This window comes from Mesoplodon mirus, assembly GCF_964341445.2.
Source record: "Mesoplodon mirus genome assembly, chromosome: 1".
Lineage (NCBI taxonomy): Eukaryota > Metazoa > Chordata > Mammalia > Artiodactyla > Ziphiidae > Mesoplodon > Mesoplodon mirus.
In genome coordinates this window covers 223,624,015-223,636,199 of record NC_138976.1, presented here as the reverse complement: position 1 = coordinate 223,636,199, position 12,185 = coordinate 223,624,015, and the positions used below count along the sequence as shown (strand labels likewise).

The 12,185-nt window shown below is 39.1% G+C and overlaps 1 protein-coding gene across 1 annotated transcript in view; it reads left to right on the top strand.

Annotated features, from left to right (window-relative positions):
• The window catches only part of KIF13B (kinesin family member 13B), a 190,695-nt gene that overhangs the window by 14,668 nt on the left and 163,842 nt on the right, over positions 1–12,185 (top strand). The window contains exon 2 of the mRNA XM_082616987.1: positions 4,870–4,963. Coding sequence (XP_082473113.1) covers positions 4,870–4,963 — 94 coding nt within the window. The remainder of the gene's footprint in view (positions 1–4,869; positions 4,964–12,185) is intronic.

Sequence of the window (12,185 nt, the reverse complement as noted above, 5' to 3'; positions counted from 1 at the left end):
ATCTGAAATGAAGGTAAAATTCTAGTGGGGGTGGGGGAGATATTTGATTTACGGCTTTGTAGGCATGCATCCTAGATGAGTACTTCTGCGTGCAGAACTATACGTGCAGCTCCTTTGCTCAGAGCTAAGGTTCTTGCAAGAAACTAATATCTAACTTTGTGGTGGGTGGTGAGATGGAGATTCTGAGTCAGTACAATTCCTGGAGCCTCGATAAAGCATTTGTGTATAATATAGATTTGACTGCACAGGGTCAGCCAATACAATGTGGTCAGAGGTCATTAAGGGGTAGTATTAACAAAGTACGATGATTGCAAACTTTTATTTTTTTAGGGTGTGAAGTGTTTCTATTTTTATTTTTTTATTTTTTTAACATCTTTATTGGAGTATAATTGCTTTACAATGGTGTGTTAGTTTCTGCTTTATAACAAAGTGAGTCAGTTATATATATGCATATGTTCCCATATCTCTTTGCAAACTTTCTTGAGCTCTGGGCCTAAGGAAAGAAAGAAATAAAAATGCATGTTTGAAAAGTTTTTGCATTGTGGCTGAGGCTTTCTTGCAGCATTTCTGTGGTAGTATAGACTGGATTTAAACGCAAAGTATTAGAAATAGGCTTTCATACTAGTTGACCACAGTGAAACATCTCCCTTTCCAGGTTAGTCTTCCACACCTGGGTAAAACATATCTCTGATGTTTTCAGTTTCTCTTTGCCTGAAAAATGTATTGGCTAAAAGAAAGACCACTAAATTTTTGGTACTTCTAGATTATATCTTTGAGAACAAATGTAGAATAACTGATGTGAGAAAGGTTGAGTTGTGGTAGGCACGGGGAGGGAAATTTTTGTTTTTGTTTGCATTTGTCTCAATTATATAAGTTAAAGGAAACAAAAAAGAAATAATCTTTCCTGGCAGTGCAGATACTCTAAAGTTATAATGAGTTGACATTGACATTTGGCCAAAGTTCTTAGGGAAATACAAAATGACTCCAGTGTAGTGCAGTTTCTTTCCTTAGAGCATATCTTTGTGTAATAGAGATAAGGCAAACAGAAACAGTTTCATACTTTGGGTTAGAAATTTTGAAGAATATAAGAACATAAACATGATGTGGCCATGTTTCTCTTTATTGAGATATAGTTCATGTATGATATAATTCAACCAATTCAGTGGTTTTTTATTTTTTAAACTTTAAAAAAAATTATTTATTTATTTAATTGGCTGTGTTGGGTCTTCGTTGCTGCATGTGGGCTTTCTCTAGTTGCGAGAGCGGGGGCTACTCTTTGTTGCGGTGCGTGGGCTTCTCATTGCGGTGGCTTCTCTTTGTTGTGGAGCACAGGCTCTAGGCACGTGGGCTTCAGTAGTTGTGGCACATGGGCTTCAGTAGTTGTGGCGCACAGGCTTAGTTGCTCCGCGGCATGTGGGATCTTCCTGGACCCGGGCTCGAACCCGTGTCTCCTGCATTGGCAGGCGGATTCTTAACCACTGTCCCACCAGGGAAGTCCCCAATTCAGTTGTTTTATTCTGCTCATGCAGTTGTGAAAACAATCAGCACAATTTTAGTACATTTTCATCACCCCTAATAGAAACCTATACCCACTAGCAGTCACTTCTCAGCTCTGGGCAATAACTAGTCTCTTTTCTGTCTCTGTTTGCCTGTTCAGAACATTAGAAATAAGTAAAGTCATACAATATGTGGTCCTTTGTACTGGCTTCTTTTACTTAGCACAAGCTTCATCTATGTTGTAGTATGTGTCAGTACCTTATTCCTTTTAATTGCCAAATAGTGTTCCATTTTATGGATATACCACATTTATCCATTCATTAGTTGATGGACATTTGGGTTGTTTCCACTTTTTAGCTATTATGAGTAGCCATATAATACTGCTATGAACATACATGTAGAAACTTTTGTATGGACATAGGTTTCTCTTGGGTGTATGCCTAGGAGCGGGAATTTCTGGGTCATATACTAATTCTGTGTTTAACCATTGAAGAACTGCCAGACTATTTTCCAAAGTGACTGCACCATTTTACTTTCTCACCAGTAATGTATGAAGGTTCTAATTTTTCCATGTTCTCACCTATACTTACCTGTCTTTCTTTTGACATCTAGTTTACACTTTATTATTTTTTCTTTTTTCATTGAAATATACTTGACTTACAATATTATATTAGTTTAAGTTGTTATCTTTTTGGTTAGAGTTATGCTAGTGGATGTGAAGTGGTATGTCATTGTGGTTTTGACTTGCATTTCCCCATTGTCTAATGATGTTGAGCATCTTTTCTTGTCCTCATTGGCCATTTCTGTATCTTTTTTGGAGAGATGTCTGTTCAAGTTCTTTGCCCATTTTAAAATTGGATTTTTTTAAATTATTGAGTTGTAGGAGTTCTTTATATTTTCTGATGCAAGTTCCTTATTTGATATATGATTCACAAATATTTTGTCAATTTTGTGGATTGTTTTTTCCCCAATAATTCTTTTTTTCTCTTTTTAAAAAAATTATGTTTTTTTTTTTTTTTTACAGTAGGTCCTTGTTGGTTATCTGATTTAAATATAACAGTTCGTACTTGTCAATCCCAAACTCCTAACCTATCCCTCCCCCCGACCCTTCTCCCTGGTAACCATAAATTCTTTCTCTAAGTCTGTGAGTCTGATTCTGTTTCGTAGATAAGTTCATTTGTATCATTTTTTTAGATTTGCATATAAGAGGTATCATATGCTATTTGTCTTTTTCTGTCTGACTTCACTTATTATGATAATCTTCAACTCCATTCATGTTGCTGCAAATGGCATTATCTCATTCTTTTTAATGGCTGAGTAATATTCCAGTATATATATGTACCACATCTTCTTTATGCATTCATCTGTTGATGGACATTTAGGTTGCTTCCATGTCTTGGCTGTTGTAAACAGTGCTGCAGTGAACATTGGGGTGCATGTATCCTTTCGAACCACGTTTTTCTCCAGATATATGCCCAGGAGTGGGATTGCTGGATCATATGGTAGCTCTATTTTTAGTTTTTTCTTTTTTTTTTCTTTTTTTGACTGCATGGCATGTGGGATCTTAGTTCCCTGACCAGGGATCAAACCCGCACCCCCTGCGGTGGAAGCACAGAGTCTTAACCACTGGACCGTCAGGAAGTCTCCTATTTTTAATTTTTTTATGGAACCTCCATACTGCTGTCCATAGTGGCTGTATCAATTTACATTCCCACCAACAGTGTAAGAGGGTTCTCTTTTCTCCACACCCTCTCCAGCATGTTTGTAGATTTTTTGATTATGGCCGTTTTGACTGGTGTGAGGTGATATCTCATTGTAGTTTTGATTTGCGTTCCTCTAATAATTAGCAATGTTGAGCATCTTTTCATTTGCCTCTTGGCCATCTGTATGTCTTCTTTGGAGAAATGTCTATTTAGGTCTTCTGCCCATTTTTTGATTGGGTTGTTTGTTTTTTGGTGTGGATTGTCTTTTTACTCTCTTGATGGTGTCTTTTTTTTTTTTTTTTTTTTTTTTTGCCAGTGGATTTTTTTTTCTTATGTCATTTTATTTATTTATTTATTTTTAAATTTTTTGCCTTATAACAAATTTAATCAGTTATACATATACATATGTTTCCATATCCCCTCCCTTTTGCGTCTCCCTCCCACCCTCCCTATCCCACCCCTCCAGGCGGTCACAAAGCACCAAGCTGATCTCCCTGTGCTATGCGGCTGCTTCCCACTAGCTATCTACCTTACGTTTGGTAGTGTATATATGTCCGTGCCGCTCTTTCACTTTGTCACAGCTTGCCCGATGGTGTCCTTTGAAGAACAAAATTTTTCACTTTGATGAGGTTGTCCCAGCACTCTTTGTTGAAAAGGCTGTACTTTCTCCATTGACTTTCTTGGCACTGTCGTCCAAATCACTTGGCCATACGTATGAGAGTATCGTTCTGTACTCTCTGTTCCGCTGATCTATATGTCTGTCCTTCTATCCTTGTGTTAGTACCACAGTCACTGTAGTTGTTTAGTAAGTTTGAAATTGTTGCGTTGTCGTCTTTGTATTTTGTTCTTCAAGATTGTTTGGCTGTTCTAGATCTTGTGTATTTCCATATAGATTTTAGGATCAGCTTGTTAACTTTTGAAAAAAGTTAACTTGGATTTCAATAGGGATTGCCTTGAATTTTTATAGACCAATTGGAGGAGTATTGCTCTCCTAATCGAATTAAGTCTTTCAATTCATGAACATAAGTTGTTTTTCTATTTGTTTTAAATGTTTAATTTCTTTCAACAATGTCTTGGAATTTTCAGTGTATATATTTTGTACTTCTTTTAAATTTATACCTAAGTATTTGAATCTTTTTGATGCTATTATAAATGAACTTGTTTTATTAACTTCATTTCTGGATTTTTCATTGCTGGTGTCTAGAAACACAGCTGATTTTTGTATATTGATCTTGTATCCTACAACTTTGCAGAAGTTGTTTATTCTAGAGTTTTTAGTGGATTCTTTAAGATTTTCTATGTATAAGATCATATAATGTGCAAATAAAGGTAGTTTTATTTTTTCTTTCCAATCTGGATGCCTTTTCTTAGTTTTTCTTGCCTAACTGCCCTGACCAGAAATTCTAGTCCAGTTTTCAATGGAAGTTGCAGTAGTAAACATCCTTGTCTTATTTCTGATGCCAGAGGGTAAGCCGTTCAGTCTTTTCCTATTAAGTGTGAGGTTAGCCGCAGGTATTTTAGACGCCCTTTATCAGGTTGAGGAAGTTCCCTTCTATTTCTAGTTTGATGAGTGTTTTTATCATGATTTTTGGATTTTTTGTCAAAAGCTTTTTCTGACATAAATTACTTCAGAAATGACTAATTTTTTTTCTTTTTTTTTAATCTGCAGAAATTGACTTGCATACCAAATGTGTGGTGGATGTAGATGCAAACAAGGTTATTCTCAATCCTGTAAATACCAATCTTTCCAAAGGAGATGCCCGGTAAGTTAAGAACCAGTGTTAACAATCATTGGATTTTTAAATGGCGGAAAGCAACAATGGCTGCTGAACTGAGTTCAGTTGAACAAATATTCAATGCTTACTATGTGGAGACATATTGCTGCCAGATAGACGAGGTCTGTAATACGGACTGACTGAGTGCCAGAATGCGTGTTGTAGGCAGTAATGGTATTGGAAGGTCCGAGAAGAGAGCGTCGGTTAGATTGTGAAGTAACGGAGGAAGGCTTCTTGAGGAGGTGGTACTGGCTGGAGGCTTAGATAAGATGTGAATGGGAAGAAGTCAGGTAAAAGGGAAGGCTTTTAGGTTGTTCCTCAGTGTGTGTTGTTTTTACTTCTGCTAGTTCTTATCCTATCTGTCACTTAGAGCCCATTTCAAGTGCTATTTTCTTCCTGAAGACATTCTTGCAGCCCTTAGTGATTCCTCTCTTTTAAGGCCCCATGAGCTATAATCTGTACTACCTAATTTAATTATTATATATTGTTTCGAATTATTAATTGTAGCTTAACAGTAGATTTTAAGGTCTTGGAGGGAAGGGACTCTCTGTCAGGGGTTGGGGATGAATACTTGAGCATCAGTTCTGGATTTGGGTGATAGTATGAACAAAAGAGAGGGCAATAAGTTGTAAAGAAAGTGAATCTGGGGAGGAAGGAAGAGATTAATTTGGTTTCTGTCAGCAAGTGCGGGAAAATTAATTTAATCACGTAAGTTGGAGTCAGTTTACAGAAGACCTTGAAAGCAGATGAGATTTGGCCTGTATTTTTATGGGTAGGATGTCATCTTTGACAGTTTTTTAATTATTGTGATTAAGGAGGTGGATTCGGAAGAGCTGTCGGATGGCAATGTAGAGAATAGGTTAGAGTGGGGAAAGACGGGCTGTTTGCAGAGATCAGCTCTATCAGAGATGTTTTTGTGCCGATCCTGGAAGTGGAGGACACATGGTGCCCGCCATGATGCTTTGCACAAAGTAGGTGCTTCAGAGTACTTGTAGAGCAGTGCTGTATATGGAAATATACCCGGAAGGTACTCCATAAAGGTTCTTTCAAGTTGAATTGCATTGAAGAGAGCGCTGGCCTTGGAGTCAGAAAATCTGAAATAGAATCCCTACTTACGTTATTGTAGTTAGGTTTTTTTTTCTTTTTTTTTTTTTGTGGTACGCGGGCCTCTCACTGTTGTAGCCTCTCCCATTGCGGAGCACAGGCTCTGGACACGCAGGCTCAGCGGCCATGGCTCACGGGCCCAGCTGCTCCATGGCACGTGGGATCTTCCCGGACCAGGGCACGAACCCGTGTCCCCTGCACTGGCAGGCGGACTCTCAACCACTACGCCACCAGGGAAGCCCCTGTAGTTAGTTATTTTTAACTTCTTTTAAAATTAATTTTTATTGGAGTATAGTTGATTTTTTAAAGATTATTTTTTATTGGAGTATATATTTTTAAATTTTTTGAGCCTTATCTGTATGATACCTGCCTTACCTGTCTCATACCTCTATGAGATCAAATCAGTGATTGTTAGAGTGCTTTGTAAAGTGTTCTGTAAATGTTCAGGTTTATTGTTATTGATGTAGAGATACTTCTTAAGCATCTCTGGGATATGCCATTATTAGGGTGGGAAGAGTATAGATGTGTCAAGAAAGGTGCTGGGATTTTGAGCCTACTGACTGAATGACCTATTGTCCTGAGTGTTAATTGAAAACATTAATTTGGGGGCTGTTTATTGCTCTTAGAGCTTCCAATCTGAAGACTATGGCTTTCTTTGGCAATGTGGGTGACTCTGAACAAACTTGGAGGCAATACCCTCTGGTAGAAAGAATGTGAGCTTTTTATACAGGCCGACGGATTCAAATTCTGGCTCTGCCGCTTGCTGGCATGGTTATCTACCTGTGTTTTTTATTTGTAAAGTGTTTTCATTTTCTATTGCTGTGTAACAAATTACCTCAAAAGCTTAGTGGTTCCAAATGACAATAATCATGTATTATTTCCTGGTTTTTGTGGGTCAGGAGTTCAGACAGGGTGCAGCGGGAACGGCTTACTCCACTCCATGCTGTCTGGGGCCTACCAGGAAGACTCGAAGGCTCACCTGGGTCTGGCAGTTGATGCCATCTGTTGGCTGGAGATGTCTCTGGGGCTGCGGGAAAACGCCTACTCACAGTCTGGTGGCAGGTTCCAAAGGCAAGCGTCCTGAGAGCACGAGAAAGCCAGGTGGAAGTATTGCCTTTGATATTCTAACCTTGGAGGTCACACAGTGTCATTTCTGTCACATTTTCTTGCTCAAGGCTGGTATAAAGCTCTACACAGTTTCAAGAAGAGGAAACATAGACCTATCCGTCTTTGAGTGGAGGAACGTTAGTGTCAAATCAGGAAAGCATTTGGGGTGGGAGATGTATTGTTGTGGCTCCATCCACAAGCGTGTAATGTCTACCTGATGAGGTAATTGCGAGAATAAAATGAGCACATAGAAGCTTTTTAAAAAAATGTTTTCTTTCCTTTAGAGACCTTTAAATCTTAGGGATTTGTGAAAGAATTAAATAGCACTTTTTGGTTCCATAGAATATCTTGGATGACTCTTTTTTTACATGTGCTGAAAATAGAGATTGAATATTAACTCAGTGCTATAGAGTACTATCTGATAAAAAAGAAACTTTTAGAAATGACAACTGTCAGTAAGGTTGGTATGTAATGGCTTTTGGTGAAGTAAAGTTAGGAAGCACAGCTGCTTAAAAAACAACTCTTGGGCTTCCCTGGTGGCACAGTGGTTGAGAGCCCGCCTGCCTATGCAGGGGACACGGGTTCGTGCCCCGGTTCGGGAAGATCCCACATGCCACAGAGTGGCTGGGCCCGTGACCCATGGCCGCTGAGCCTGCACATCCGGAGCCTGTGCTCCACAATGGGAGAGGCCACAACAGTGAGAGGCCCGCATACCACAAAAAAAAAACAAAAAAACAAAAAAAACAACTCTTTATTGAAGTACATACTATACATACAGAAAAGTACATATAGCTTGATGAATTTTCATAAGTTGAACAGTCCTGTAACTGGCGCCCAGATTAAAAGCAAGAACGTTACTAGTATGACAAAAGACCACCTCATGAGAAGCACTTTTTCTTTTAATGTAATATCAAGGTGAAAAGGGAAAACAGAAATTTTGGGATGTAGCACTTCAGTGGTATATGTTGACTCCATTAAAAGAAAAAAATAGGAGGGAAAGCACAAATTACAAAGTTAAGGTTAATTACCGTCTAGTTTGTAGAATGACTAATCCTTACAACAAGTTATGGTTTTATAGGAGGTATACTTGTATTGGGTTGGCCAAAAAGTGCCTTCAGTTTTTAAGTAAAAATATAAGACATATTTTTCATTTTCACCAAGAACCTTATTGAACAACATAGTTTTGTTCCACTACCTTCTGCCATTTTTCAGGCAACTTCATATTCCTATCTTCTCAAAACTTTTTATCCTTTTGAGCAAAGAACTGTTCCAGGTGCCTTTTACAGTCCTCCAGAGAATTGACATTTTTTCCATTAAGAGAATTTTGTGAAGACCGAAATAAATGGAAATCCGAAGGTGCAATGTCGGGTGAATACGGTGGATGAATCAGAACTTCCCAGCCAAGCTGTAACAGTTTTTGCCTGGTCATCAAAGAAACATGCAGTCTTGCGTCATCCTGATGGAAGATTACGTGTTTTCTGTTGACTAATTCTGGACGCTTTTCATTGAGTGCTTCTTTCAGTTGGTCTACTTGGGAGCGGTACTTGTTGGAATTAATCGTTTGGTTTTCCAGAAGGAACTCGTAATAGAGGACTCCCTTCCAATCCCACCATGTACACAACATCACCTTCTTTGGATGAAGACCGGCCTTTGATGCGGTTGGTGGTGGTTCTTTTCACTTGCCCCACAATCTCTTCCGTTCCCCATTATTGTACAGTATCCACTTTCATCGCCCATCACAATTTGTTTTAAAAACGGAACGTTTTCAGTACGTTTAAGTTGAGAATCGCATGTGGAAGTACGGTCAAGAAGGTTTTTCTTGCTTAACTTATGTGGAACCCAAATATCAAAGCAATTAACATAACCAATATGGTGTGAATGATTTTCAACGCTTGATTTGGATATTTTGAGTATGTCAGTTACCTCCCGCATGGTATAATGCTGATTGTTCTCAATTAATGTCTCAGTTTGATCGCTGTCAACTTCAACTGGTCTACCCGACCACAGAGCATCGTCCAGCAAGGATTCTCCAGCACGAATCCTTACAAACCACTTTTGACACGTTTGATCAGTCACAGCACCTTCTCCATTCACTGCACAAATCTTTTTTGACATTTCAGTTGTGTTTTTACCTTTTCTGAAATAATAAAGTATAATATGCCAAAAATGTTGCTGCTTTCCTTCCATCTGCAATATTAAAATGGCTACACAAAAATTCACCAATTTTAATGTCTTCTTTTAAATGCACGCTGATATGACAGCTGTCACAATACAGTCTAACAAAATTGTTTCAAATGAAGTTAAAGACAACCAAGTGCTATTAGAGCCACCTTACGGAAAAAAACGAATGCACCTTTTGGCCACCCCAAGAGCAGAGAGCCAGGGATTTGAAACTAACATAAAAAAAAGTGATTTGGTCAGTCTAAATCAGTAGTCAGAAAGGCTCAAATTAATGTTTTTCCTTTAAAAGCTACAATATCCTTGTTTTTAGAATAGTATCCAATCCTATTAATCTAAAACTATGACTAGTTTTGTATGTATACTTACAACCTAAGTTAGTATACTCTGAAAGTGAACATGTATACATTTTATAACAATAGTTTGTATATTTTTCTGATTAATTTTGCATTAACTTCTGAAAATTTCATGGTTTGATGCTTATGCTTATTAAAGCTAATAAAAGTCATGGTTAAATGAGGAGGAAGAGCATTTTCAGCTTAACAGCTTAATCACGGGAATTTGGGAAACATTTTTGCTGTGCTATATATGTGGAATTTCAAAACTGTTTTGAAAAATAAGTTGCTTAAAATTCAGAAAATTGATTGTACGTGGCTAACGAGATTAAGAAATGCTGACTTTGGAGTCAGACATCCTGGACTGAATCTCAGCTCTGCTACTTAACACGTGTGTTGTGGAGCAAGTTACGTAATTGTCCTCTGCCTCAGTAAAGTGGAGATTATAATAGTACCTGCCTATAGGTTGTTATGAGGATTAAGTGAGTTAAAATATGTAAAGTGGCAGTGCCTGGTGTACAGTTAACCTTATAGAAAAGTTAGCTATTACTTTGACTCTTACTGTTATTATGGCCTGTATTCAAGTTGTAGTCCATGGTATGTTTGTGAGCTATAACTTCATAAAGGAAGTAAATTTTTTTTTAAAATTTATTTTGTTTATTTATTATTTTTGACCGTGTTGGGTCTTCGTTGCTGCGCGAGGGCTTTCTCCAGTTGCGGCGAGCAGGGGCTACTCTTCGTTGCGGTGCATGGCCCTCTCATTGAAATGGCTTCTCATTGTGGATCATGGGCTCTAGGTGCACGGGCTTCAGTAGTTGTGGCTCGCGGGGTCTAGAGCACAGGCTCGGTAGTTGTGGCACATGGGCTTAGCTGCTCTGTGGCATGTGGGATCTTTCTGGACCAGGGCTCGAACTCATGTTCCCTGCATTGGCAGGCGGATTTTTAACCACTGAGCCACCAGGGAAGCCCCCTAAAATTTTTTTAAACCAAAATATATTCAGTACTTGAGTAAACATGCCTATCAAGAAATTAACTAGTTCTAGAAAAATTTCAGCTTTGCAAAGTCAGAAACTTTATTTTATCTACTTTGCCCAAAGTTGGTGGGGCTCTTAGGGACTAACATGCCATGTGTTAGAGAGATAGCCCCTTAATTTTAAGTTTACAGTAAACAAAATATTAATCCCTGTCATCTGGGCTTCTCCGTAGTATCAACCAACTTGGGAAACCAGGTTAAAACATTGCTTGTGAACATAGGGTAAGAACAAAGGGACATTTTATTAAATATGGAGAAGATGAAGGACAGACTCTTCCTGTTCCACAGCACTCTACGCAAACACCCTAGGGACTGAAACACTTGCATCCACCAGTTCGGTCTTTTTCTTCTGTGTATAGTACTAGATACACATTGACAGATTTGATCTGTTTGTTTTCTCTTGCAGAGCCATACAGCTTATACTGGTAGTACATTAAATGTCTTTTTGGAATTACCCTTTGGCACTAAACCAGTTTAGTTTTCTAGACTGGTCCATGGGCTTTCCCAAATCTTCAGCACCATATTTACAAATCATCTTTTAGGGCTAGTAAGTGACTAATTCATTATCTATTCTTAGTAGATTCTTACAAGTGTAATTCGCAGTGTGTGATTCTTCGCATTTAGGAGCCCTTTAAGTCCCTTTTATCACTAGTTACAATAATACCATGATGTAGAACAGTCCCTTTTTTTTTTTTTTTTTTTTTTTTTGCGGTACGTGGGCCTCTCACTGTTGTGGCCTCTCCCGTTGTGGAGCACAGGCTCCGGACGCACAGGCTCAGCGGCCATGGCTCACGGGCCCAGCCGCTCCGCGGCATGTGGGATCTTCCCGGACCAGGGCACGAACCCGTGTCCCCTGCATCGGCAGGTGGACTCTCAACCACTGCGCGACTAGGGAAGCCCAGAACAGTCCCTTTTTAAATAGCTAAATAAATCTTTAAGCCTTATTTTGTTTGAATTATGTCTTAAAACATTAAAATTTTATCTTATAATAAAATGTTAATGCTAGTGCTTGTCACCATGATAGGACAAAATAGTTTCTTAGGCTAAGTTTTATCTTCTGCCTTTTGCCTCATCCCCTCCTCTACCCACCAGTAAGGCCTTTGCTGCTCACTCTGGCTAAAAAATTGAGATACTTAGGGGCTTCCCTGGTGGCGCAGTGGTTGAGAGTCTGCCTGCTAATGCAGGGGACGCGGGTTCAAGCCCTGGTCTGGGAGGATCCCACATGCCGCGGAGCGACTAGGCCCGTGAGCCACAACTACTGAGCCTGCACGTCTGGAGCCTGTGCTCCGCAACGAGAGGCCGCGATAGCGAGAGGCCCGCGCACCACGACGAAGAGTGGCCCCCGCTTGCCACAACTAGAGAAAGCCCTCGCACAGAAACGAAGACCCAACACAGCAAAAATAAATAAATTAATAAACTCCAAAAAAAAAATTGAGATACTTAAAATGTTTTC